Source organism: Pseudophryne corroboree, chromosome 2 (genome assembly GCF_028390025.1).
Source record: "Pseudophryne corroboree isolate aPseCor3 chromosome 2, aPseCor3.hap2, whole genome shotgun sequence".
NCBI classification, from domain to species: domain Eukaryota; kingdom Metazoa; phylum Chordata; class Amphibia; order Anura; family Myobatrachidae; genus Pseudophryne; species Pseudophryne corroboree.
This window is the reverse complement of record NC_086445.1, coordinates 836,532,309-836,559,879: the sequence shown is the minus strand read 5'-3', so window position 1 is coordinate 836,559,879 and position 27,571 is coordinate 836,532,309. Positions and strand designations below refer to the sequence as shown.

Genomic DNA, 27,571 nt, shown 5'->3' with positions numbered 1-27,571 from the left:
GGGATATTTGCCGGCTGGCATCAAAAATAAGCGCTATGTCCATTGCCGCCAGACGGGGGTTATGGACTAGGCAATGGTCAGGTGATGCCGACTCCAAGCGGCACATGGAAGTTTTACCCTATAAAGGGGTGGAACTTTTTGGGGAAGGTCTTTCAGACCTCGTTTCCACAGCTACTGCTGGGAAATCGACTTTTTTGCCACAGGCTACCCCACAGCAAAAGAAAGCACCGTATTATCAGGTACAGTCCTTTCGGCCCCAGAAAAATAAGCGGGCTAGAGGCTCATCCTTTCTGCCGAGGGGCAGAGGAAGGGGGAAAAAGCTGCAGCACACAGCTAGTTCCCAGGAGCAGAAGTCCTCCCCTGCGTCCGGGAAGTCCACAGCATGACGCTGGGGCTGCTCAGGCGGAATCGGGAACGGTGGGGGCACGTCTCAGGTTTTTCAGCACACAGTGGGCTCTCTCACAAGTGGATCCCTGGGTCCTTCAAGTAGTATCTCAGGGGTACAGGCTGGAATTCGAGACGTCTCCCCCCCGCCGTTTTCTAAAATCTGCCTTGCCGGCAACTGCCTCTGCCAGGGAGGCAGTGTTGGTGGCTATTCAAAAACTGTATTCACAGAAAGTGATCGTCAAGGTACCCCTCCTTCAGCAAGGACAGGGTTACTACTCCACAATGTTTGTGGTACCGAAACCGGACGGTTCGGTGAGACCCATCTTAAATTTAAAAGCCTTGAACACTTATATCAAAAGGTTCAAGTTCAAGATGGAATCGCTCAGGGCGGTTATTGCGAGCCTGGAGGAGGGGGATTACATGGTATCCCTGGACATCAAGGATGCGTACCTGCATGTCCCCATTTACCCTCCGCACCAGGAGTACCTCAGATTTGTGGTACAGGACTGTCACTATCAGTTCCAGACGCTGCCGTTTGGGTTATCCACGGCACCGAGGGTCTTTACCAAGGTAATGGCCGAAATGATGATACTCCTTCGCAAGAAGGGAGTTTTAATTATCCCGTACTTGGACGATCTCCTGATAAAGGCGAGGTCCAAAGAACAGTTGATAGTGGGGGTGGCACTTTCTCAGGAAGTGCTACAACAGCATGGCTGGATTCTAAACATTCCAAAGTCACAGCTGGTCCCGACGACACGTCTTCTGTTCCTGGGAATGATTCTGGACACAGACCAGAAAAGAGTGTTTCTTCCACTGGAAAAAGCCGAGAAATTGTCATCTCTGGTCAGAGACATCCTAAAACCAGGAAAAGTGTCGGTACATCAATGCACACGAGTCCTGGGAAAAATGGTAGCTTCGTACGAAGCAATTCCATTCGGAAGGTTCCACGCAAGGACGTTCCAGTGGGACCTGTTGGACAAATGGTCCGGGTCCCATCTCCAGATGCAACAGCGGATAACCCTATCGGCCAGAACCAGGGTGTCGCTGCTGTGGTGGCTGCAGAGGGCTCATCTACTAGAGGGCCGCAGATTCGGAATACAGGACTGGGTCCTGGTGACCACGGATGCCAGCCTTCGGGGCTGGGGAGCAGTCACAAAGGGAAGAAATTTCCAAGGACTGTGGTCAAATCAGGAGATTTCTCTTCACATAAATATCCTGGAGCTAAGGGCCATTTACAATGCCCTAAGCCAGGCAAGACCCCTGCTTCAACACCAGCCGGTACTGATCCAGTCAGACAACATCACGGCGGTCGCCCATGTAAACAGACAGGGCGGCACGAGAAGCAGGATGGCGATGGCAGAAGCCACAAGGATTCTCAGATGGGCAGAGAATCATGTGTTAGCACTGACGGCAGTGTTCATTCCGGGAGTGGACAACTGGGAAGCAGACTTCCTCAGCAGGCACGACCTCCACCCGGGAGAATGGGGACTTCATCCAGAAGTCTTCCAAATGCTGGTCAACCGGTGGGAAAAACCACAGGTAGACATGATGGCGTCCCGCCTCAACAAGAAGTTGAAAAGATATTGCGCCCGGTCAAGAGACCCTCAGGCGATAGCGGTGGACGCTCTAGTGACACCAAGGGTGTACCAGTCGGTTTCTGTGTTTCCTCCTCTACCTCTCATACCCAAGGTACTGAGAATAATAAGAAGGCGAGGAGTGAAAACCATACTCGTGGTTCCGGATTGGCCAAGAAGAGCTTGGTACCCGGAACTTCAAGAGATGCTTACAGAGGACCCTTGGCCTCTGCCGCTCAGACAAGACCTGCTGCAGCAGGGACCCTGTCTGTTCCAAGACTTACCGCGGCTGCGTTTGACGGCATGGCGGTTGAACACCGGATCCTGAAGGAAAAGGGTATTCCGGAGGAAGTCATCCCTACCCTGATCAAAGCCAGGAAGGATGTCACCGCAAGACATTATCACCGCATTTGCCGAAAATATGTTGCTTGGTGTGAGGCCATGAAGGCCCCGACGGAGGAATTTCAACTGGGTCGATTCCTGCACTTCCTGCAAGCAGGGGTGACGTTGGGCCTCAAATTGGGGTCCATAAAGGTCCAGATTTCGGCTCTGACGATTTTCTTCCAAAAAGAACTGGTTTCATGTGAACCAACCTATTGTGGTGCCTGCGGCTACTTGGGACTTGGAGTATTCCAAGTTACTGGAGGTAGTCAGAGCCCTGGAAAGTCTTATGTTTCCAGGACAGCTGGATTCAGGAAAACTGACTCGCTATTTCTCCTGTATGCACCCAACAAGCTGGGTGCTCCTGCTTCTAAGCAGACTATTGCTCGCTGGATCTGTAGCATGATTCAACTTGCACATTCTGCGGCTGGACTGCCGCACCCTAAATCTGTAAAAGCCCATTCCACGAGGAAAGTGGGCTCTTCTTGGGCGGCTGCCCGAGGGGTCTCGGCTTTACAACTTTGCCGAGCTGTTACTTGGTCGGGTTAAAACATTTTTGTAAGGGTCTACAAGTTTGATACCCTGGCTGAGGAGGACCTAGAGTTTGCTCATTCGGTGCTGCAGAGTCATCCGCACTCTCCCGCCCGTTTGGGAGCTTTGGTATAATCCCCATGGTCCTTACGGAGTCCCAGCATCCACTTAGGACGTCAGAGAAAATAAGATTTTACTCACCGGTAAATCTATTTCTCGTGGTCCGTAGTGGATGCTGGGCGCCCATCCCAAGTGCGGATTGTCTGCAATACTTGTTTATAGTTATTGCCTAACTAAAGGGTTATTGTTGAGCCATCTGTTGAGGCTCAGTTATATTTCATACTGTTAACTGGGTATAGTATCAAGAGTTATACGGTGTGATTGGTGTGGCTGGTATGAGTCTTACCCGGGATTCAAAATCCTTCCTTATTGTGTCAGCTCTTCCGGGCACAGTATCCTAACTGAGGTCTGGAGGAGGGTCATAGTGGGAGGAGCCAGTGCACACCAGGTAGTGTTAAGGCTTTCTTTAGTTGTGCCCAGTCTCCTGCGGAGCCGCTATCCCCCATGGTCCTTACGGAGTCCCAGCATCCACTACGGACTACGAGAAATAGATTTACCGGTGAGTAAAATCTTATTTTTGTGCATGCGGAAATTTATTGCACACTACTCATGCGTATAGGTAGCAAGTCCCCTGATTCATTATCCTCCACACTGTACGTCCATCTGACCATGCCTGTCACACATGCAGAAGTCACCTTATAACTTACAAGAAGTACCCCAACACTTTGTGCCCAAGGCTTTCGTAAGTGGTTGGTTGCTACTGCTGCCATGCTAAATTTGTGGGCCCATGATTAGTGCAGTCATTAAGAGCATTAGAAAAAGGTGACATTGGAACAGAGACAGACATTAAGAGCAGGAAGACAAGGAGCCTAAAGATTTGTGTCCTCTGATCCTGAAAAGCATAATTGGCTTTTGGCATGTCAGACCAAATTGAAAGTGAACTATGAACCACATAGAATGATTGACACGCATCTAAAACCTTTGTCTCACAATGTTTGGAGAGAATGGCATTGCAGTATTTCTGAAATTAGTGTCTTGTCTGTACCATGCATGATGTTAGGCTAGTTTCCTAATATATCTAGTATGATGATTTTTCTTAGCAGTGCACCTATTTTCTGAATATTAACAGATTATTGTTTCTTATATAGCGCAGCATATTCCATTGCACTTTAATTGTCCTACTGGTGGACATAATCCTGGAATATCTTATCCAACCATCTATTTCCTGGACAGAAAAGCAATATAAATCTTTAAGGGGCAAAGTGGGAATCAGTATAACCCTGAATATCTCTTATGGGGCATTAGTGTAGTCAAAGATAGTTTTGAAAAGGTGTTTCCTGTTTGCATCCCGACAACCTCCTGTCATCAAGTCAAAGTACAATGGAGTTATACTAATTTGATTTATTCTTTCTAGATTTTGGTCTTAGCAAAGAGTCTATTGACCATGAAAAGAAAGCTTACTCTTTCTGTGGCACGGTGGAGTACATGGCACCAGAGGTTGTAAATAGGCGAGGCCACACACAGAGTGCCGATTGGTGGTCTTTTGGCGTTCTCATGGTAGGTGTCTTAGCTCACTATGTGTTTATACAATTCTCTTTTTATCATATTTCTGTATTTATTTTATGGGTGCATTCATACCCTTTCTCTTTATTATTGTTGAAACACATTTCTGTGCTTTTTTTGTTTGGTAGAATAACTTGCACTATAATAGTCTTATATACACATAGCTGGGAATTTTTCTTTTCTCTTACGTCCTAGAGGATGCTGGGGACTCCGTAAGGACCATGGGGATAGACAGGCTCCTCAGGAGACATGGGCACTTTAAGAAAGACTTTAGATCTGGTGTGCACTGGCTCCCTCCCTCTATGCCCCTCCTCCAGACCTCAGTTTGATACTGTGCCCAGTGGAGACTGGGTGCTTTTCAGAGAGCTCTCCTGAGCTTTCTGACAGAAAGTATATTTGTTAGGTTTTTTATTTTCAGGGAGCCTGCTGGCAACAGACTCCCTGCATCGAGGGACTGAGGGGAGAGAAGCAGACCTACTTCTGTGAGTTTCAAGGCTCTGCTTCTTAGGCTACTGGACACCATTAGCTCCAGAGGGAGTCAGAACACAGGTCTCACCCTGGAGTTCGTCCCGGAGCCGCGCCGCCGTCCTCCTCACAGAGCCGGAAGATAGAAGCCGGGTGAGTATGAGAAGAAAAGAAGACTTCAGAGGCGGTAGAAGACTTCATGATCTTCACTGAGGTAATGCACAGCAGTGCAGCTATGCGCCATTGCTCCCACACACCTCACACACGGCAGTCACTGTAAGGGTGCAGGGCGCAAGGGGGGCGCCCTGGGCAGCAATATAAACCTCATTTCTGGCAAAAGAGATATATATGCAGCTAGGCACTGTATATATAAAGAGCCCCCTACAGTTTTTATTATATTTAAGCGGGACAGAAGCCCGACGCCGAGGGGGCGGGGCTTCTCCCTCAGCACTCACCAGCGCCATTTTCTACACAGCACAGCTGAGAGGAAGATCCCCGGACTCTCCCCTGCTTATCCACGGTGAAAGGGGGTTTCAGAGAAGGGGGGGGGGGGGGGGGGGGGGCACATAATTAGCAGCAAATAATAGTAATACAGCGCCACTGGGTAAACACATTGTGTGTTTTTCCTGGGGTGTTGGCGCTGGGTGTGTGCTGGCATACTCTCTCTCTGTCTCTCCAAAGGGCCTTGTGGGAGAACTGTCTTCAGATAAGAGGATTCCCTGAGTGTGTGGTGTGTCGGTACGTGTGTGTCGACATGTCTGAGGTAAAAGGCTCTTCTAAGGAGGAGATGGAGCAAATGTGTGTGTGTGGTGTCTCTGTCGACACCTGACTGGATATGTGGAATTAAGTGCTGAGGTAAATTTATTGCACAAAAGATTAGATAACAGACAGGGAATCTACCCATGTCTGTCCCTATGTCGCAGGGACCTTCAGAGTCTCAAAACGCCCACTATCCAAAATAATAGACACTGATACCGACACGGAGTCTTACTCCAGTGTCGACTACGATGATGCAAAGTTACAGCCAAAACTGGCAGAAAAGTATTCAATATATGATTATTGTAATAAAAGATGTTTTGCATATCACTGATGACCCATCTGTCCCTGACACGAGGGTACACATGTTTAAGGGGAAGAAAGCTGAGATAACATTTCCCCCCTCTCATGAACCAAATTAATTGTGTGAAAAAGAGAGGGAATCTCCAGACAAGAAACTGCAGTTTCCCAAAAGAATTCTCATGGCGTATCCTTTCCCTGCTAGGGCCAGGATACGATGGGAATCCTCCCCTAGGGTGGACAAGGCGTTGACACGTTTACCCAAAAGGTAGCACTGACATACCAAGATACAGCTACCCTCATGGATCCTGCAGATAGCATGCAGAAAAGTACTTTGAAGTCCATTTATACACATTCTGGTACACTACTCAGGCCGGCGATTGTGTCGGCAGGGGTTTATAGCGCTGTAGCAGCGTGGACAGATACCTTATCAGCGGAGATTGAAACCCTAGATAAGGATACCATGTTATTGACCCTAGGATATATAAAAGATGCTTTCTTATATATAAGACATGCTCAAAGAGACATTGGTCTACTGGGTTCTAGAGTCAAAGCTATGTCGATTTCTGCTAGACGTGTCCTGTGGAACATGCAGTGGACAGGTGATGCCGACTAAAAGAGGCATATGGAGGTTTTACCTTACAAGGGTGAGGAATTGTGTGGAGAAGGGCTCTCGGACCTGGTCTCCACAGCTATAGCTGGTAAATCTGATATTTTGCCTTATATTCCCTCACAGCCTAAGAAAGCACGACATTATCAAATGCAGTCCTTTCGGTCACAGAAAAACAAGAAAGTACGAGGAGCGTCCTTTCTTACCAGAGGTAAGGGCGCAGGGCACAGCTAGTTCCCAGGAACAGAAGTCCTCCCCGGCCTCTACTAAATCCACCGCATGACGCTGGGGCTTCGCTAAGGGAGTCCGCCCCAGTGGGAGCACGTCTTCGGCTCTTCAGCCACATTTGAGTTCACTCACAGGTGGATCCCTGGGCAATAGAAATTGTTTCTCAGGGTTACAAGCTGGAATTCGAAGAGGTGCCTCCTCGCCGGTTTTCCTTACCGGCCCTACCGGCTTCTCCCCCAAGAAAGGGAGATGATATTAAATACAATTCACACATTGTATCTCCAACAGGTGGTGCTCAAGGTTTCCCTCCTTCAACAAGGAAGGGGATATTACTCAACCTTGGCTGTAGTCCCGAAACCGGACGGTTAGGTCAGACCTATTTTTAAATTAAAATCTCTGAACCTATACTTGAAAAGGTTCAAATTCAAGGTGGAATCTCTCAGAGCGATCATCGCCAGCCTGGAAGGGGGGGATTTTATGGTGTATCTAGACATAAAGGCTGCATACCTTCATGTTCCCATTTATCCACCCCATCAGGCGTACCTGAGAATTACGGTACAGTATTGTCATCACCAATTTCAGGGTAATTGGCTGAAATGATGGTGCTCTTACGCAAGCAAGGAGTCACAATTATCCCATACTTGGACGATCTCCTAATAAGGGCGAGATCAAAAGAGCAGTTGTTGAACATCGTGTCACTTTCGCTGAAGGTGTCACAGCAACTCGGCTGGATTCTCAATATCCCGAAGTCACAGTTGGTTCCTATGACTCGTCTGCCCTTCTTGGGTATGATTCTGAATACGGACCAGAAATGGGTTTATCTTCCGATAGAGAAGGCCCAGGAACTAATGACTCTGGTAAAAAACCTATTAAAGCCAAAACAGGTGTCAGTGCATCACTGCACTCGGGTCCTGGGAAAGATGGTGTCATCTTACGGGGCCATTCCCTTCGGCAGGTTCCATGCGAGGACTTTCCAATGGGATCTATGGAACAAGTGGTCCGGATCACATCTACAGATGCATCAGTTAATCACCCTGTCCTCTAGGGCCAGGGTGTCTCTCCTATGGTGGCTGCAGAGTGCTCACCTTCTGCAGGGTCGCAGGTTCGCCATCCAGGACTGGATTCTGGTAGCCACGGACGCGAGCCTCCGAGGTGGGGGAGCAGTCACACAGGGAAGAAATTTCCAAGGTCTTTGGGTCAAGTCAAAAAACTTGTATTCAAATCAACATCCTGGAGCTGAGGACCATATACAACGCCCTTCGGCAAGCGTAAACATTGCTTCGCGACCTACCGGTTCTGATCCAGTCAGACAAAATCACCGCAGTGGCTCATGTAAACCGCCAAGACGGCACAAAGAGCAGAGTGGAAATGGCAGAAGCCACCAGGATTCTCCGCTGGGCGGAAAATCATGTAAGCGCATTTTCAGCAGTTCATTCAGGGAGTGAACAACTGAGAAGCAGACTTCCTCAGCAAACACGACCTGCATCCAAGAGAGGACTTCTTTAGGAAGCCTTCGCACAGATTGCAAGTCAGTGGGAACTGCCACAGATAGACATGATGGCGTCCCGCCTCAACAAGAAGCTACAGAGGTATTGCACCAGGTCAAGAGACCCTCAGGCAGTAGCTGTAGATGCCCTAGTGACACTGTGGGTGTTCCAGTTGGTCTATTTATTTCCCCCTCTTCCTCTCATACCCAAGGTGTTGAGAATGGTAGGAGGGTGAGGAATGAGAACAATCCTCATTGTTCCAGATTGGCCACGAAGGACCTGGTATCCGGATCTGCAGGAAATGCGCACAGAAGATCCGTGGCCTCTTCCTCTAAGACAGGACCGGTTGCAACAGGGGCCATGTCTATTCCAAGACTTACCGCGGCTGCGTTGGACGGCATGGCGGTTGAACGCCGGATCCTAGCGGATAAGGGTATTCCGGATGAGGTGATTCCTACGCTAATAAAGGCTAGGAAGGACATGACATCTAAACATTCACCGTATATGGCGAAAATATGTTTCTTGGTGTGAGGCCAGGAATGCTCCTACGGAAGAATTCCATCTGGGCCGTTTCCTTCACTTCCTGAAAACTGGAGTGAATTTCGGCCTAAAATTAGGATCTATTAAGGTTCAGATTTCGGCCTTATCCATTTTCTTTCAAAAGGAATTGGCCTCTCTCCCTGAAGTACAAACTTTTGTGAAGGAAGTACTGCATATTCAGCCTCCTTTTGTACCTCCGGTGACGCCTTGGGACCTTAACGTGGTGTTAAGTTTCATTAAGACACACTGGTTTGAACCACTTAAAACGGTGGAGTTGATAAATCTCACTTGGAAGGTGGTCATGTTATTAGCCTTGGCTTCGGCTAGGCGAGTGTCGGAATTAGCGGCTTTATCACATAGAAGCCCCTTTCTGGTTTTCCATATGGATAGAGTGGAATTGCGGACGCGTCCTCAATTCCTGCCAAAAGTGGTTTCATCCATTCATATGAACTATTGTGGTGCCTGTGGCTACGCGTGACTTAGAGGATCCCGAGTCCCTTGATGTGGTCAGGGCTTTGAAAATTTACGTGGCCAGATCGGCTACAGTCAGAAAAACAGAAGCACTGTTTGTCATGTATGCAACCAACAAGATTGGTGCCCCTGCTTCAAAGTAGACTATTGCTCGCTGGATCTGTAACACGATTCAGCAGGCGCATTCTACGGCGGGATTGCCGTTACCTAAATCGGTCAAGGCCCATTCCACTAGGAAGGTAGGCTCTTCTTGGGCGGCTGCCAGAGGGGTCTCGGCGCTACAGCTGTGCCGAGCTACTACTTGGTCAGGTTCAAACTCCTTTGCAAAGTTCTATAAGTTTGATACCCTGGCTGAGGAGGACCTCCTGTTTGCTCAATCGGTGCTGCAGAGTCATCCGCACTCTCCCGCCCGTTTGGGAGCTTTGGTATAATCCCCATGGTCCTTACGGAGTCCCCAGCATCCTCTAGGACGTAAGAGAAAATAAGATTTTAAACCTACCGGTAAATCTTTTTCTCGTAGTCCGTAGAGAATGCTGGGCGCCCGTCCCAAGTGCGGACTACTTCTGCAAGACTTGTATATAGTTATTGCTTAAATAAGGGTTATGTTATAGTCTCATCGGTCCTGGACTGATGCTGTGTCGTTTTCATACTGTTAACTGGATAGTATATCACAAGTTATACGGTGTGATTGGTGTGGCTGGTATGAATCTTGCCCTTGGATTAACAAAAATCCTTTCCTCGTACTGTCCGTCTCCTCTGGGCACAGTTTCTCTAACTGAGGTCTGGAGGAGGGGCATAGAGGGAGGAGCCAGTGCACACCAGAGCTAAAGTCTTTCTTAAAGTGCCCATGTCTCCTGAGGAGCCCGTCTATCCCCATGGTCCTTACGGAGTCCCCAGCATCCTCTACGGACTACGAGAAAAAGATTTACCGGTAGGTTTAAAATCTTATTTTCTCTTACGTCCTAGAGGATACTGGGGTCCACATTAGTACCACGGGGTATAGGCGGGTCCACTAGGAGCCGTGGGCACTTTAAGAACTTGATAGTGTGGGCTTGCTCCTCCCTCTATGCCTTTTCTACCAGGCTTAGTTTAGAAAATGTGCTCAGAGGAGCCGGTCATGCTTATTGAAGCTCCTGAAGAGTTTTCTACATTTATTTTGCTGTTTGTTGTTTTCAGACAGCGCTGTATGGCAACAGCCTGTCTGCTTCGTGGGACTTGGGGGTGAAAAACGTCCCAACCTGCTCCAGTGTTAATGGTCCCTTTCCCCGGTGACAGGACACTGAGCTCCTGAGTGTCCTATTCGCAAGCCCCACCATGGCGAGCGTACAGACCAGCAGCATGCCGCCACCCCTAACAGAGCCAGAAGACAGAAGAATGGTGAGTAGATGGCCGGTGTCCCGGTTAGCGGGTCACCAGCTTCAATGGCTGCATAAGGGTATGGAGCTGACATGCAGGCTGCGCTACAGAGCTCAGGGTGACATGCGGTGCGTGTGTCCCGCCGTGAGGGGCTCGCTGAGCCACTAATGAAATACCCACACTGACAAACTAGCTTACAGGGGTTCTAACCCACTGTTAAGCAACAAACATACCTCAGCCAGTATAAAAAAAACGGGAAGACCACGCGCCATTACGGAGGCAGGTCTTCACTATGAGCGGATCCAGCAGCTCACCAGTGCCATTTTCCCTCTGCAGCTCTAAACAGACAGACTGGCAGGGAAGGGCAGCCCCTCCACAAGGACACCAGCTTGCCTCAGCAGTACTGGGTGGTCATAGCAAAGGGGGGGGAGCAGTATTAGAATACTGAGCTTTTATTACAAATGCTTAGTTTGCGACCCAGCTACAACATAATTAGCTATAAGGGCGCTGTGTGGCTGGCTGCATCATACTCTGTGTCTCCCTAGGGGGCTCTTGTGCGGGTTAACTGTGCTTTTAAGCTATTCATCACTGTATGTATGTGTGTTCTTTTACATTTACTATGTCAAAGGAGTGTGTTTCATGCACAGCAGAGTGTTTCTCTCAATCTGGGGGCTCACTGCCATGTACTCAGGATAGTACACATTCTCAGGCTAGTGGATCTGAACCAGTATGGTTATATTCATTAAAAGGGATGATTTCAAATATTTCAAATAAATTATCCCAAAATGAGGAGACGCAATACTTACGGCAATCTGTTTTTGACCTGATGAATAGAGATTCAGTGGTCATTCCATCGTCTCAGACCCCTGCCATTTGTCCACAGAAGCGTACCCTGGCCCAAATCATGCAGGCTGATACCGATGATGATGTATCAGACCCAGAGGAGGGTGAGGTAGACTCTGGAGGGGGGGATGCTGCTTTGTCACAGGCCCTGATAGAAGCTATTTGAGACGTCCTGCACATCCCTGAAGGTATCGGAGGACGAGGAAGAATCTTATTTTAATGTGAAAAAGAAATCCTCAGCTATTTTCCCTGCATCTAAGGAATTAAATTCCCTATTTGAAGCAACTTGGGTAAATCCTGACAAGGAGTTTCAGGTCCCAAAACGGTTACTCACATCTTTCCTGTTTCCTCAGGATGATAGGAAAAAATGTGAAAACCCACCGATAGTTGATGCATCGGTTTCTAGTCTGTCACGTAAGATAGTTTTACCTGTTCCTGGGGCAGCTTCCTTGACTGCAAAATTGAGACCACTCTCAAATCTCTGTACACAGCTGCGGGGTTGGCCCAGAGACCCACTATAGCTTGTGCATGGATCTCTAGGGCCATTGCAAAATGGTCAGGTAATCTAATTGATGGAGGGAGATAATTTTGCTCCTACAACATGTACAGGATTCTGCTAACTTTATGGTGGCGGCTATAAAGGAAATTGGTTTACTCAATGTACGCACCACTGCCATGGCAGTGTCAGCACACAGGGGCTTGTGGCTACGCCAGTGGACTGCGGACACGAATTCCAGGGAAGGCGTGGAAAGCCTACTTTTCACAGGTGAAGCCCTTTTTGGAGATGAGCTGGATACATGGATATCCAAGGCTACGTCGAGTAAGTCTACATACCTTCCTTCTGCAGCTCCCTCGGCTAGAAATCCTACACAGCTCCAACTCTGCAGTCCTTTCAGACAGCGAAGTTTAAAAACAAAACCAAAGGTTCTTCTACGGCCTTTAAAGGCAATAGTGGTAAACCCAGAAACCGTGCAGCTGCAGGTTCACACAGGAACAGACTCCCAGTTCTGCTTCCTCTAAGCCTTCAGCATGACGGTGGACCGCACAGCCTGGAAGACAAGCAGGTGGGAGCCCGTTTGAGACTCTTCAGTCACATATGGGCAACGTCATGACAGGATCCCTGGGTCAAAGATCTTATAGCCCAGGGCTACAGACTGGAATTTCAGGAACTCCCACCTCACAGATTCTTCAAATCAGGCTTACCAGCTTCTCAAGAAGCAAGTATGACTTTACAGGAAGCAATTCTAAAACTGGTACAGACTCAGGTCATTGTTCCAGTTCCTCTTCAGCTACAAGGTCAGGGTTATTATTCCAATCTGTTTGTAGTTCCAAAACCGGACGGTTTGGTAAGGCCCATTTTAAATCTCATGTCGTTGAACCCATACTTACGGGTGTTCAAGTTCAAGATGGAGTCTCTGAGAGCGGTGATCTCAGGTCTAGTGGAAGGGAAATTCTTGGTGTCTCTGGATATCAAGGATGTGTACCTTCATATTCCGATTTGGCCGCCTCATCAAGCTTATCTAAGGTCTGCCTTACAGGACTGTCACTACCAGTTCCAGGCCCTGCCATTTGGCCTCTCTGCGGCACTGAGGGTGTTCACCAAGGTAATGGCAGAGATGATGTTTCTCCTCCGCAAACAGGAAGTGAACATAATACCATACCTGGATGATCTGCTGATAAAAGCACTATCCAGGGAGAGGTTGTTAACCCTCTCACGGGTGGATTCTGAACCTACCAAAATCTTGTATGGAACCAACACGGAGGCATCCATTCCTGGGGAGGATACTGGATACGGAGGCACAGAAGGTGTTCCTTCCGTTGGAAAAGGCAATGGTGAACCAGTCGATGGTGCGGGATGTTCTAAGACAAATCCGGATATCAGTGCATCTATGCATTCGCCTTCTGGGGAAGATGGTGGCAGCTTACGAGGCGCTGCATTACGGAAGGTTTCACGCAAGGCCCTTCCAGCTGGATCTGTTGAACAAATGGTCCAGATCGCATCTACACATGCACCAGAGGTTCCGTCTGTCGCCAAAGCCAGGATTTCCCTTCTGTGGTGGCTTCAGAGTTCTCACCTGACTGAAGGCCGGAGGTTCGGGATTCAAAATTGGATTCTGCTAACCACAGACACAAGCCTCAGAGGTTGGGGAGCAGTCACCCAGGGGGAACAGTTCCTAGGAAGATGGTCAAGTCAGAAAGCCATTCTTCCGATCAACATTCATATACAACGCCCTTCTACAGGCATCACATCTTCAAGATCAAGCCATTCATGTTCAGTTGGACAATGTGACGGCAGTAACGTACATAATCCGACAGGACGGAACGAAGAACAGAGCAGCAATGTCAGAGGTCACAAGGATTCTCCTCTGGGCAGAAAGGCACGCTGTGGCGTTGTCCACTATCTTCGTTCCGGGAGTAGACAACTGGGAAACAGACTTCCTCAGCAGACACAACCTCCACCCAGGAGAGTGGGGCCTTCACCCGGAGATGTTCGGGTTCTTGTCACTTCAGTGGGGAATTCCACAAATCGACATGATGGCCTCTCGTCTCAACAAGAAGCTCAAACAGTATTGTTCCAGGTCGAGGGACCCACAAGCAGTGGCAGTGGATGCTCTGGTGACTCCATGGGTCTACCAGATGGTGTACGTGTTTTCACCACTCCCGTTGATCCCAAAGATTCTCAAAAGAATAAAAAGGGAAAAGGTTCAAGCAATTCTCATTGCTCCGGACTGGCCAAGAAGGGCCTGATATGCAGATCTACTGGAGATGCTCATAGAGGTCCCGTGGCCTCTACCTCTTCGCGAGGACCTTCTCCAACAGGGGCCGTTCGTCTATCAAGACTTACCGCTGCTTCGTTTGATGGCATGGAGGTTGAGTGTCAAATTCGAGCCCTGAAAGGGATCCCAGATAGGGTTATTCCAACCCTGATACAAGCCAGAAAGGGGGTAGCGTCTAAACCACCGTATTTGGAAAAAATACGTCTCTTGGTGTGAGAACAGGAAATTAATGTCCATTTCCCACATCCGTGTATTATCATGGCCGCAAAAAAAGGCACTTAAACAGGTGAAACAAATTCCCCAATAATGCTGCCTATCTGCGTCAGTTGAATTACTCCCCGCGGTAATTTCCATCATATCCTCATTCATCTTGGCTGCAGTCATGTCAAACAGCCCCATTCACATTTCATTGCGATTTAGACACATTTTTGGCAAAAAAAAAAAAAGACTGACATTAGCAGTATTGCACGGGACCCAATTATGCATGGAGTATTGATGCTAGATGTATGAGGGCACATCTGTATTACTGACTGTTTCAGGTACCAAACATAATTCTGTTGTATGGTTAATACAGGCGCATTGAATAGTCTATAATAAGCTGTCTTTCTCTTACGTCCTAGAGGATGCTGGGGACTCCGTAAGGACCATGGGGTATAGACGGCTCCGCAGGACACATGGACACTGTAAATACTTTAGAATGGGTGTGCACTGGCTCCTCCCTCTATGCCCCTCCTCCAGGGGACTGCAGAGTTGGAGCTGTGTAGGATTTCCTGTGCCCAGTGGAGACTGGATGCACTGCAGGGGAGCTCTCCTGAGTTTCTCTGAAAAGACTTTTGTTAGGTTTTTTATTTTCAGGGAGTACTGCTGGCAACAGGCTCCCTGCATCGTGGGACTGAGGGGAGAGAAGCAGACCTACTTAAATGATAGGCTCTGCTTCTTAGGCTACTGGACACCATTAGCTCCAGAGGGTCGGAACGCAGGTCTCACCCTCGCCGTTCGTCCCGGAGCCGCGCCGCCGCCCTCCTTACAGAGCCGGAAGATAGAAGCCGGTGGAGTATAAGATGAAAGAAGACTTCAAATGCGGCAGAAGACTTCAGATCTTCACTGAGGTAACGTGCAGCGGTAACGCTGCGCGCCATTGCTCCCACATACACACACAGGCACAGCATGGGTGCAGGGCGCTGGGGGGGGGCGCCCTGGGCAGCAATAAACACCTATATTTAATCTGGCAGCAAGTTTAGATACTGCAGGGGCAGTATGTTATAAAACCCCCGCCAGTATAAAGATATGAGGGGGACCGAAGCCCGCCGTCGAGGGGGCGGGGCTTGATCCTCCAGCACTAACCAGCGCCATTTTCTCCACATTATTTGGTGCAAATATTATATGTTATAAGCGCTATTTAGACTGGGACTTTTGTTTTCAGTATATTGTGGCGCTGGGTGTGTGCTGGCATACTCTCTCTCTGACTCTCCAAAGGGCCTTATTGTGGGTCAGTCCCCATATTTCAGTTATCCCAGTGTGTGTGGGGGTGTCAGTACGTGTGTGTCGACATGTCTGAGGCGGAAGGCTTGTTTAGGGAGGATGCAGAGCAGATGGTGATCGTGTCTCTGTCGGCACAGCCGACACCGGATTGGGTGGACATGTGGAATGTTTTAAATGCTAATATGAATTTATTACATAAGAGATTGAACGAAGCAGTGTCCAGGGATAGAGCAGGGAGTCAATCCATGGCTTTGACAGTGTCACAAGACCCATCAGGGTCACATAAACATCCCCTTTCCCAGATAGCAGACACTGATACCGACACGGATTCCGACTCCAGTGTCGACTATGATGATGCACGGTGGCACCCAAGAGTGGCCAAGAGTATTCAATGTATGATTATTGCAATAAAAGATGTTTTGCATATCACGGAGGACCCCTCTGTCCCAGACACGAGGGTCTGCATGTTTAAGGAAAAGAAACCTGAGGTAACGTTTCCCCCATCTCATGAGCTGAACGCTTTATTTGAAAAGGTTTGGGAAACTCCTGACAAGAGACTGCAGGTTCCCAAGTGAATTTTATAGTGTATCCTTTTCCCGCGAAGGACAGGTTACGGTGGGAATCCTCGCCCACGGTGGACAAGACCTTGACGCGCTTGTCCAAGAAGGTTGCACTACCGTCCCCGGACGCGGCAGCCCTCAAGGATCCTGCGGATCGCAGACAGGAAACTACCTTAAAATCAATTTATGCGACTACGGGTGCCCTGCTCAGACCGGCAGGGGCGTCGGCATAAAATGGGTACCGCTATTGCAGCGGGGGCAGATAACTTGTCATCTGACATAGACACCCTAGATAAAGATAGTATTTTGTTGACCTTGGGTCACATTAAGGACACAGCCTTAGATATGAGAGAGGCTGCAAGAGATATTGGGCTGTGGGGTTCAAGAGCCAATGCCATGGCAGTTTCTGCTAGAAGGTCCCTGTGGGACCCATCAATGGACAGATGATGCGGATTCAAAGAGACATATGGAGGCTTTGCCTTACAAAGGTGAAGTGTTATTTGGGGACGGCCTCGCGGATCTGGTTTCCACGGCTACCGCGGGTAAATCTTCTTTTTTGCCTTAAGTTCCCCCACTGCAAAAGAAAACACCTCAATACCAGATGCAGTCCTTTCGGGCGCATAAGTTCAAAAAGGGTCGGGGCTCTTCCTTCCTCGCCAGAGGTAGAGGGAAAAGAACTCCAGCTATGGCTAGTTCCCAGGAACAAAAGTCCTCCCCGGCCTCTACAAAATCCTCTGCATGACGCTGGGGCTCCGCTGCGGGAGTCCGCACCGGTGGGGGCATGTCTTCGGCTCTTCAGCCAAGTCTGGGTTCAGTCGGACTTGGATCCTTGGGTGGTCGATATCGTATCCCAAGGCTACAAACTGGAGTTCGAAGATGTTCCTCCACGCCGATTTTTCAAATCGGCCTGGCCAGCTTTTCCCCCAGAGAGGGAAATAGTTTCAGCTGCCATACAAAAGCTGTGTCAACAGCAGGTGATTATCAAGGTTCCCCTAGTGCAACAGGGGAAAGGGTTTTATTCAACCCTATTTGTGGTCCCGAAGCCGGATGGTTCGGTCAGACCAATTCTGGATCTAAAATCCCTGGACCTATATTGGAAAAGGTTCAAATTCAAGATGGAATCTCTCCGGGCAGTGATCTCCAGCCTGGAAGGGGGGGGGGATTTTATGGTGTCACTGGACATAAAGGATACATACCTTCATGTCCCCATATATCCGCCACATCAGGCGTACCTGAGATTCGCTGTACAGGATTGTCATTACCAGTTTCAGACGTTGCCGTTTGGGCTTTCCATGGCCCCGAGAATTTTCACCAAGGTAATGGCGGAAATTATGGTTCTTCTGCGCAAGCAAGGAGTCACAATTATCCCATACTTGGACGATCTCCTGATAAAGGCAAGATCAAGAGATCAGTTGCTAAAAAGCGTGTCTCTCTTCCTGAGAGTAATACAACAACACGGCTGGATTCTAAATCTACCAAAGTTCCAGTTGGTTCCGACAACTCGGCTGTCATTTTTGGGCATGGTTCTGGACACAGGGAAAAAAAGAGGGTTTTTCTCCCAGTGGAAAAAACCCAGGAGCTCCAGAACATGGTCAAGGACCTGCTAAAACCTAAAAGAGTGTCAGTTCATCACTGCACTCGAGTATTGGGAAAGATGGTGGCGGCCTACGAGGCCATTCCGTTCCGCAGGTTCCATGCGAGAACTTTTCAGTGGAACTTTCTGGACAAGTGGTCAGGTGCCCATCTACAAATGCATCGGAGGATAAGCCTGTCCCCCAGGGCCAGGGTATCTCTCTTGTGGTGGCTCCAGATCAATGTGCTGGAGTTAAGGGCCATATACAACGGCCTACTACTAGCGGGGAATCCTTCTTCGCAACCTACCCGTTCTGATTCAGTCAGACAATGTCACAGCCGTGGCGCATGTAAACCGCCAGGGCAGGACAAGGTGCAGAGCAGCAATGGCAGAAGCCACCAGGATTCTTCGCTGGGCAGAAAATCATGTAAGTGCTCTGTCAGCAGTCTTCTTTCCGGGCGTAGACAACTGGCAAGCAGACTTCCTCAGCAGACACAACCTCCATCCAGGAGAGTGGGGGCTTCATCAGGAGGTCTTTGCAGAGGTAAGTCGTTGGGGACTTCCTCAAATAGACTTGATGGCGTCACGCCTCAACAAGAAGCTTCGGACGTATTGTTCCAGGTCGAGAGACCCTCAGGCAGTGGCAGTGGACGCCCTAGTGACACCGTCTGTGTTTCAGTCGGTCTATGTGTTTCCCCCACTTCCATCATCTCAAAAGTATTGAGAATCATGAGAAAAACAATAGTGCAGACAATTCTCATTGTCCCAGTTTGGCCTCGAAGGGCCTGGTATTCAGATCTTCAGGAAATGCTCAAAAGATCCGTGGCCTCTTTCCCCCCAGGGAGGACCTGTTGCAACAGGGGTCCTGTGTGTTCCAAGACTTACCGCGGTTACGTTTGACGGCAGGGCGGTTGAACACCAAATCCTAGCTTGGAAAGGTATTCCGGGGGAAGTCATCCCTACTCTGATCAAGGCTAGGAAGGAAGTAACGGCTAAGCATTATCACCGTATCTGGGGAAAATATGTATATTGGTATGAAGCCAAGAACGCTCCTACGGAGGATTTTCAGCTGGGTCGTTTTCTCCACTTCCTGCAGACAGGAGTGGATATGGGCCTCAAGTTAGGCTCCATCAAGGTGCAGATTTCGGCCTTATCTATTTTCTTTCAGAAGGAATTGGCTTCTCTCCCAGAAGTCCAGATTTTTGTAAAGGGAGTGCTGCACATCCAGCCACCTTTTGTGCCCCCAGTGGCACCGTGGGACCTTACCGTGGTGTTACAGTTCCTTAAATCACACTGGTTTGAACCTCTTCAAACGGTTGACTTAAAATTTCTCACTTGGAAAGTAGTCATGTTGTTGACCTTGGCATCTGCAAGGCAGGTGTCCGAATTGGCGGCTTTGTCTCACAAGAGCCCCTATCTGATTTTCCATGTGGATCGGGCGGAGTTAAGAACTCGCCCTCAGTTTCTACCTTAGGTGGTTTCGTCGTTTCATATGAACCAACCTATTGTGGTGCCTGTGGCTACGGGTGACTTGGAGGGTTCCAAGTCCCTTGAGGTAGTCAGGGCCTTAAAAATTTATGTAGCCAGGACGACTAGAGTTAGGACAACAGAGGCACTGTTTGTCCTGTATGCAGCCAACGAGGTTGGCGCTCCTGCTTCAAGGCAGACTATTGCTCGCTGGATCTGTAATACGATTCAGCAGGCTCATACTACTGCTGGATTGCCGTTACCGAATTCAAAAAAGGCCCATTCCACTAGGAAGGTGGGCTCTTATTGGGCAGCTGCCCGAGGTGCCTCGGCATTACAGCTTTGCCGAGCAGCTACTTGGTCGGGTTCAAACACTTTTGCAAAATTATACAAGTTTGATACCCTGGCTGATGAGGACCTCCTGTTTGCTCAATCGGTGCTGCAGAGTCATCCGCGCTCTCCCGCCCGGTTTGGAGCTTTGGTATAATCCCCATGGTCCTTACGGAGTCCCCAGCATCCTCTAGGACGTAAGAGAAAATAAGATTTTAAACCTACCGGTAAATCTTTTTCTCCTAGTCCTTAGAGTATGCTGGGCGCCCGTCCTGGTGCGGACAAATTCTGCAAGGCTTGTATATAGTTGTTGCTGACATAAGGGTTATGTTACAGTTGAGATCAGTCTTTAGCTGATGCTGTTTGGTTCATACTGTTAACTGGTTTGGTTCATTCCATGTTGTACGGTATGTATCTTGCCCTTAGATTAACAAAAATCCTTTCCTCGTACTGTCAGTCTCCTCTGGGCACAGTCCTAACTGAGGTCTGGAGGAGGGGCATAGAGGGAGGAGCCAGTGCACACCCATTCTAAAGTCTTTACAGTGCCCATGTCTCCTGCAGAGCCGTCTATACCCCATGGTCCTTATGGAGTCCCCAGCATCCTCTACGGACTAGGAGAAAAAGATTTACCGGTAGGTTTAAAATCTTATTTTCCCTCATCGTTTTTGGTAGAAATTTGTACCATGTAAATAATGGACTATTGTCAGTCCAGCTCACAGAGCGATTGGCATGCCCACTCAATCATGAAAACTGGGGGCATGGCTCATGATTGCGCCATTACTATGAAGCTACGCACTTTTTACCGAAGCCACTCACCCTTTTCGAGTGGGCACAGCTTAACTGCGCAGGAGTCTCACATTTTTGTCACTGAAAGTTGGGAGGTATGCTATATCCATGAAATGTAAGGTGATAGTGTGATTGTCTACATACCTATTGATGAGTCACAACTTTCTATAGCTATTGAGATAAACTCCAGACTCTGTGCTTTTGGCCTGTCCTATGCATGTGTGTTCTAGTCTGACTGCTTCTCCCACCCCTGGCAGCTGTAGGGAAGTCCCCACATCCGTGTTGTTAGCAGAGTCTGTTATGTCCTGCTTATTGGGTTTTTTTTTTATTTAATTTTTTTTGTTTTTTATTGCTCCTTTGTCAAAAACTTTTTGCACTGTACATTATAATTGGGATTTAAAATGTGCAGTGTTGGGGGAAAAAAATTTTTTTTCTCATGGGCCACTCACAGTACATTAACTTCTCATAACATGGGCACTGCACAGCTTTAATCACATGAAAAGCAGTGCTAAGCTATACAGAGCTCACAGTGCAGGGAGCCATTTATCTGTACTATGATCAAGACCCAGCTCCCTGCTGCACGGATAATGCATTAATGCATTATTTATTGTGTCTGCACATAGATTCCTCTCCGGGAACTGCAAATGATGGACTTGTACAGAACAGATCTCATTCAAAGTTAGGAACAAATCCAGCTAGATGTGGTGCTGAAAGAGCTGAAAATGCTTTATGTTTTTCATGCAAAAGTACTGGGCAGTTTTATTTTAACTACAGTAGGTGATTTAGGCTAGGAAACACCATTATAATTGTTATCCTTAAATAGTTGCTACAGTGCTGGTTTGTTGATTTTAAGTATTTGTCTGATTAGTTTTCTGTGCTTGCTTAAGCTCCTACCACAGGTACTTGCAGGAAATGACTATTTTTTACTAACTAAGAATGTACAGCAGCACACAAGTTTTTGTACATGTGACCCTTTGCTGACAAGAGCTCTTTTGTGTTTGGTGATGCCCTCTGTTCTAGCTGCCTGCATATCCTTATCTGATTCTACCAGAAGATAAAAACAGCCCTAGTAGATGTACAGTGAGCAGCTTCTCTTTGCAGCCGAGCTGTTGGAATATATTTGCCTTAATATACCAATATGTATTGGGAAAAAGCACCTGAAGCTGCTAGGCACAGAGCTATTGAGACGTGAAAGTATATTTGTACTACTGCAGGTTGTGTTTTCTGTTTCTTAGCATTACGATGAATGTAGTCATCTCACACAGCATATCTTCTACCCACAGTTTGAAATGCTTACTGGTACCTTACCCTTTCAAGGAAAGGACAGAAAGGAGACCATGACCATGATTTTAAAGTGAGTAATCTCTTGTAAAAAAAAATAAAAAAATATTCAAGCTTAGTTCTGCAGTTCCACTCGCATTTACACTGTACATGAATAAAGTCTGACAATGCTACAAGAAATAGACATGTTTAAGGGTGTGTACACACGGTGAGATCCTTGCTATGCCCGATTTTCACTTGCGATTTCCCTTGAACTCCCCGGAGCCCAGATAGCACAGATTTTGACTAACGTTTCTTGAGATATGGACTATGTGTGCTTATGATTTTGGCTTATGTGAGATGTTCTTGACATATGAGATGAACTAGATAGTACACCGATCTAGCAAGGATTGACTTGCCTGCACAGTCTATCTTTTCTTGCGATGCCGACCTGGCGGGACCGCGAATCGGGATCGCAAGGTGACTTTCACCTTGCGATCTGCACTAACTTTTCTGGTGATTTTGACTATATAGTCAAAATCGAAATAAAATATCTCACCGTGTGTACACACCATAAGTGTAGCCTATGACAGGGCCAAATTAAGGGTCAAGTGGGCATGGGGCTGATGAAGGGCCCATTGTAAAAAAAAGTAGGTTTGGCCAGTGCCATGTCTGCATGTACATCCCCCACTTTTATCAGCTCCAATGTCAGCCTAAATATGGGAAAATAGAAGAATTACAACATTCTTGAGGAAAATAGAAATGAGATACCATTTATGATAAATTGTGAGTCTTCTCACTGGATTGACATTAAAATTTTACTTAGATTTGTATATATTAATATATCTAATAATCTCTCTTTCTTTATATTTCATCGTTGGTTATTATCTGATATTTTAAGCTATAAAAAGTTGAGTGTTACTTACCAATCAAGTGAACATTGACTATATATGCAACTGTACACTGTTAGATTGAGATATCGTAGTCTGTGATTGCCCCATAGGTGAATGCTTGAAATCCTTCCTTTATGTTGTGTTTGTTATTCTCCGTTGCACCTCCGCAGTACAACAACGTTTTAGTGAATTCAGATAATGATGGGGAATGGATTCATATTTAATTCAATGCTGTGCTTAGACATACTTTAGTCTTTTAGCGATTTATAAGGTATCAGAAATTATTTCTGAAATACAGTACCTTGGCTATGTTCTCCAGCACCGAAACCAGATCATTACCACAAGGCCTCTTCATTTTGATTTGTTTGACTATGTAGGGCCAAGCTTGGGATGCCGCAGTTCCTTACCCTGGAGGCCCAGTCTCTTCTACGCATGCTCTTTAAGAGAAACCCAACCAACAGACTAGGTGAGCTGCCTCCATTATATGTAACCACTGAAAGATTACTTACTGAAAAGTGATACAGTGGAATAGAGTGACAGTTAATTGATTTATGTACATTTTTTTTTCTTTTTTCTTATATATATTGTCTTTTGCCCACTTTTTGTTTAGGAGCTGGTCCAGATGGTGTTGAAGAAATTAAGAGACATCCTTTCTTTTCAACAATTGATTGGAATGTGAGTGAATTGAGCTTTTATATTTAAGTGATAAAGCACCAAAATACATACCTATTAAAACATAAATTATAAAATAGTTACTATACTTTGCTTAGGGTGATGTATCAAGCAGTGAAGATTGGAAAAGTTGACCATAACCACCAACTGAATTCTACCATTCATGTATGTGAGAAATGCTACTTGCGATGGGAAACTTGTCCACATTTCCACTCTTTCCACTGCTTGGTGCATCCCGCCCCTTGTCACAAAAGTCACTGTCTTATATCCAACCAGGCTTTGATTTTTAGCTGGAAAATCAGTATATAGAAATGAAAAGTGAATATGAAATAATTTTTGCAGAAATTGTATAGAAGAGAAATTCAGCCTCCATTCAAACCAGCAACAGGTGGTCCCGAAGACACATTCTATTTCGACCCAGAGTTCACAGCAAAAACACCCAAAGGTGAGATTATTTTTTTTAAGCTGAAAGATGAGACACACACCTTCCCAACGAGTGATGCTGTGTGGTCCTTAATGTTGGTTTTATCTATCGAGGTGCTATAATTGGGTGAAGCACATTTTGCCACGTTAAGTCATAACAGTACTGTTTTGACAGCCAGTCCCAGCCGGATTCATTATAAAAATCCCTTGGTTCTAGCTGCATAATGAATAGGTTCATCGGAACTGAGTGGGGAAGTGACTTTCTTTTCGATAGGGTTATATTTAATAAGCATTCATGCAAATGGTTTTTAGTTTTGCATTCAGTATATACCGCAGAGAATTAAAATAAACTATATATAAAAAAAATACAAGAGTATTGCTTGTGTGTAAATAGTCCTTTAAAATAGCTGCCGCATAGTTAATTGTTGGCTTTATTTATTATTGTTTTGCCCAGACTCTCCCGGTATCCCAGCAAGTGCCAATGCACACCAGCTCTTCCGAGGATTTAGCTTCGTAGCGATTGCTACTGAGGAAGAAAACCAGGCTATTCAAACGGTTGGAGTTCATGGCATTGTTCCGGTAAGCATATGGTTGAAAAATTAGTTTTAGAAATTGGCATGTACTTTAGTAATTTTTTATGTAAGTTTGCATTTGTGTTTATATGGTAAGGTGTTCATACTGTATTATTGTAATAAAAAAAAAACTCTGCATTTGTTGCTTTGCTTTATGTATACTTTTAACATTGTGTATATTATATTCTCCGTCTAACACCTTCTTTTTATTTTTCTAATTATCAAACTTTCTCTTACGTCCTAGAGGATACTGGAGTCTATATTAGTACCATTGGGTATAAACAGGTCAACTAGAAGCCATGAGCACTTTAAGAATTTGATAGTATGGGCTGGCTCCTCCCTCTATGCCCCTCCTACCAGACTCAGTTTAGAAAATGTGCCCGGAGGAGCCGGTCACACTTTGGAAGCTCCTGAAGAGTTTTCTGCATTTATTTTCTATTTTTTATTTTCAGACAGCGCTGTTTGGCACAAGACTGCCTGCTTCATGGGACTTAGGGGGGGAACGGCCCAACCTCCCTAGGGTTAATGGTCACGTTCCCTGCTGACAGGACACTGAACTCCTGAGGGTCCTATTCACAAGCCCCACCACGGCGAGTGTACAGACCCACAGCACGCCGCCTCCCCTAACAGAGCCAGAAGTCAGAAGAGTGGTGAGTAGGTAGCCGGTGTCCCGGTTAGCGGGTTGCCGGCTGTAATGGCGGCACAAGGGTAGGAACGCAGCGCTGACATGCAGGCTGCGCTCCAGGCTTCAGAGACACTGTGTGACCATTGTGAAGGGCGAGTTGAAGCCAATAATGATACCCACACTGACAGTACACTACAGGGGTTTTAACCCACTGTAGAACAGAATATTTACCTCAGCCATTATAAAAAACCCGGGAAGACCGTGCAACATTAAGGGGGCAGGGCTGCACTATGAGCGGATCCAGCAGCTCAGCAGCGCCGTTTTCCCTCTGCAGCTATACACAGGCAGATTGGCAGGGAAGCGCAGCTCCTCCACAAGCACTCCAGAACACCTCAACGATACCAGGGGGTCATAGCGGGGGGGGGGGGGGGGGGGGAGCAATATTTGGTGTACTAAGCCCTATTACGGATACTTACTTTGCGACCCAGCTAAACTTGTTCTTTAGCTACAGGGGCGCTGTGTGGCTGGCTCCATTATACTCTGTTTTTCCCTGGAAGGGCTCTGTGTGGGTTAACTGCTTTTAACCTATTTCCTGTGTGTGTGTTCTTTGACATTTACTATGTCAAAGGAGTGTGTATCATGCACAGCAGAGTGTTTTTCTCAATCTGAGGGATCACTGCAATGTACTCAGGATAGTACGCATTCTCAAGCTAGTAGATCTGAACCAGTATGGTTAGATTCATTAAAAGGGATGATTTCAAATATTTTGAATAAATTATCCCAAAATGAGAAGGAGACGCAATACTTAAGGCAATCTGTTGATGACCTGGTGAATAGAGATTCAGTGGTATTTCCATCGCCTCAGACCCCTGCCATTTGTCCACAGAAGCGTACCCTGGCCCAAATAATGCAGGTTGATACCAATGATGATGATAAATCAGACGCAGAGGAAGGTGAGGTGGACTCGGGAAGGGGGGGATGCAGCTTTGTCACAGGGTATACAGGCCCTGATAGAAGCTATTAGAGATGTCCTCCACATTCCTGATAAGGTGTCAGAGGACAAGGAGGAATCTTTTAATGTGAAAAAGAAATCCTCAGCTACTTTCCCTGCATCTTAGGAATTAAATTCCCTATTTGAAGCAACTTGGATAAATCCTGACAAGAAGTTTAATGTCCCAAAACGGTTACTCACATCCTTTCCGTTTCCTCAGGATGGTAGGAAAAAAGGGGAATACCCACTGATAGTTGATGCATCGGTTTCTAGTCTGTCACGTAAGATAGTTTTACCTGTTCCTGCGGCAGCTTCCTTGAGTGATGCTTCATACTGCAAAATTGAGACCACTTTCCAATCTCTGTATACAGATGTGGGGGTGGCCCAGAGACCCACTATAGCTTGTGCATGGATCTCTAGGGCCAGGTAATTTAATTGACGGGTTATATTCCTTATCCAGGGGGGAGATAATTTTACTCCTACAGCATATACAGGATTCTGCTAACTTTATGGTGGAGGCCATAAAGGAAATTGGTTTACTCAATGCAAACACCACTGCCCATGGCAGTGTCGGCACGCAGGGGCTTGTGGCTACCCCAGTGGACTGCGGGCGCGGATTCCAGGAAAGGCGTGGAAAGCCTACCTTTCACAGGTGAATCTCTCTTTGGAGATGAACTGGATACATGGATATCCAAGGCTACAGCGGGTAAGTCTACATAACTTCCTTCCGCAGCTCCCCCGGCTAGAAAATCCTACACTGCTCCAACTCTGCAGTCCTTTCGGACAGCGATGTTTAAAAACAAAACCAAAGGTTCTTCTACGGTCTTCAAAGGCAATAGAGGTAAACCCAGAAAACCAGCAACTGCAAGTTCACAGGAACAGAACCCCAGTTCTGCTTCCTCTAAGCCTTCAGCATGACGGTGGACTGCACTGCCTGGAAGACAGGCAGGTGGGAGCCCGTTTAAGATTCTTCAGTCATACATGGTAAACGTCATGCCAGGTTCCCTGGGTTAAAGATCTTATAACCCAGGGCTAAAGACTGGAGTTTCAGGAACTCCCACCTCACAGATTCTTCAAATCAGGCTTACCAGCTTCTCAAGAAGCAAGTGTGACTTTACAGGAAGCAATTCTAAAACTGGTACAGACTCGGGTCATTGTTCCAGTTCCGCTTCAGCTGCAAAACCAGGGTTATTATTCCAACCTGTTTGTAGTACCGAGACCGAACGGTTTGGTAAGGCCCATTTTAAATCTCAAGTCTGTGAACCCGTACTTACAGGTGTTCACGTTCAAGATGGAGTCTCTGAGAGCGGTTATCTCCGGTCTAGAGTAAGGGGAATTCTTGGTGTCTCTGGATATCAAGGATGCGTACCTTCATATTCCGATTTGGCCCCCTCATCAAGCTTAGCTAAGGTTTGCCTTACAGGACTGTCACTACCAGTTCCAGGCCCTGCCATTTGGCCTCTACGGCACCGAGGGTGTTCACCAAGGTAATGGCAGAGATGATGTTTCTCCTCCGCAAACAGGGAGTGAACATAATACCATACCTGGACGATCTGCTGATAAAAGCACCATCCAGGGAGAGGTTGTTAGACAACATTGCCCTCTCAA

At 47.1% G+C, this 27,571-nt stretch overlaps 1 protein-coding gene across 2 annotated transcripts in view; it reads left to right on the top strand.

Annotated features, from left to right (window-relative positions):
* Positions 1-27,571, top strand: part of RPS6KA3 (ribosomal protein S6 kinase A3) — a 357,052-nt gene that overhangs the window by 294,397 nt on the left and 35,084 nt on the right. For both annotated transcript variants that reach the window (XM_063955757.1, XM_063955758.1), the window contains 6 exons: positions 4,348-4,490; positions 21,811-21,881; positions 23,058-23,146; positions 23,291-23,355; positions 23,695-23,797; positions 24,230-24,354. In XM_063955757.1, the coding sequence (XP_063811827.1) occupies positions 4,348-4,490; positions 21,811-21,881; positions 23,058-23,146; positions 23,291-23,355; positions 23,695-23,797; positions 24,230-24,354 (596 nt within the window). The remainder of the gene's footprint in view (positions 1-4,347; positions 4,491-21,810; positions 21,882-23,057; positions 23,147-23,290; positions 23,356-23,694; positions 23,798-24,229; positions 24,355-27,571) is intronic.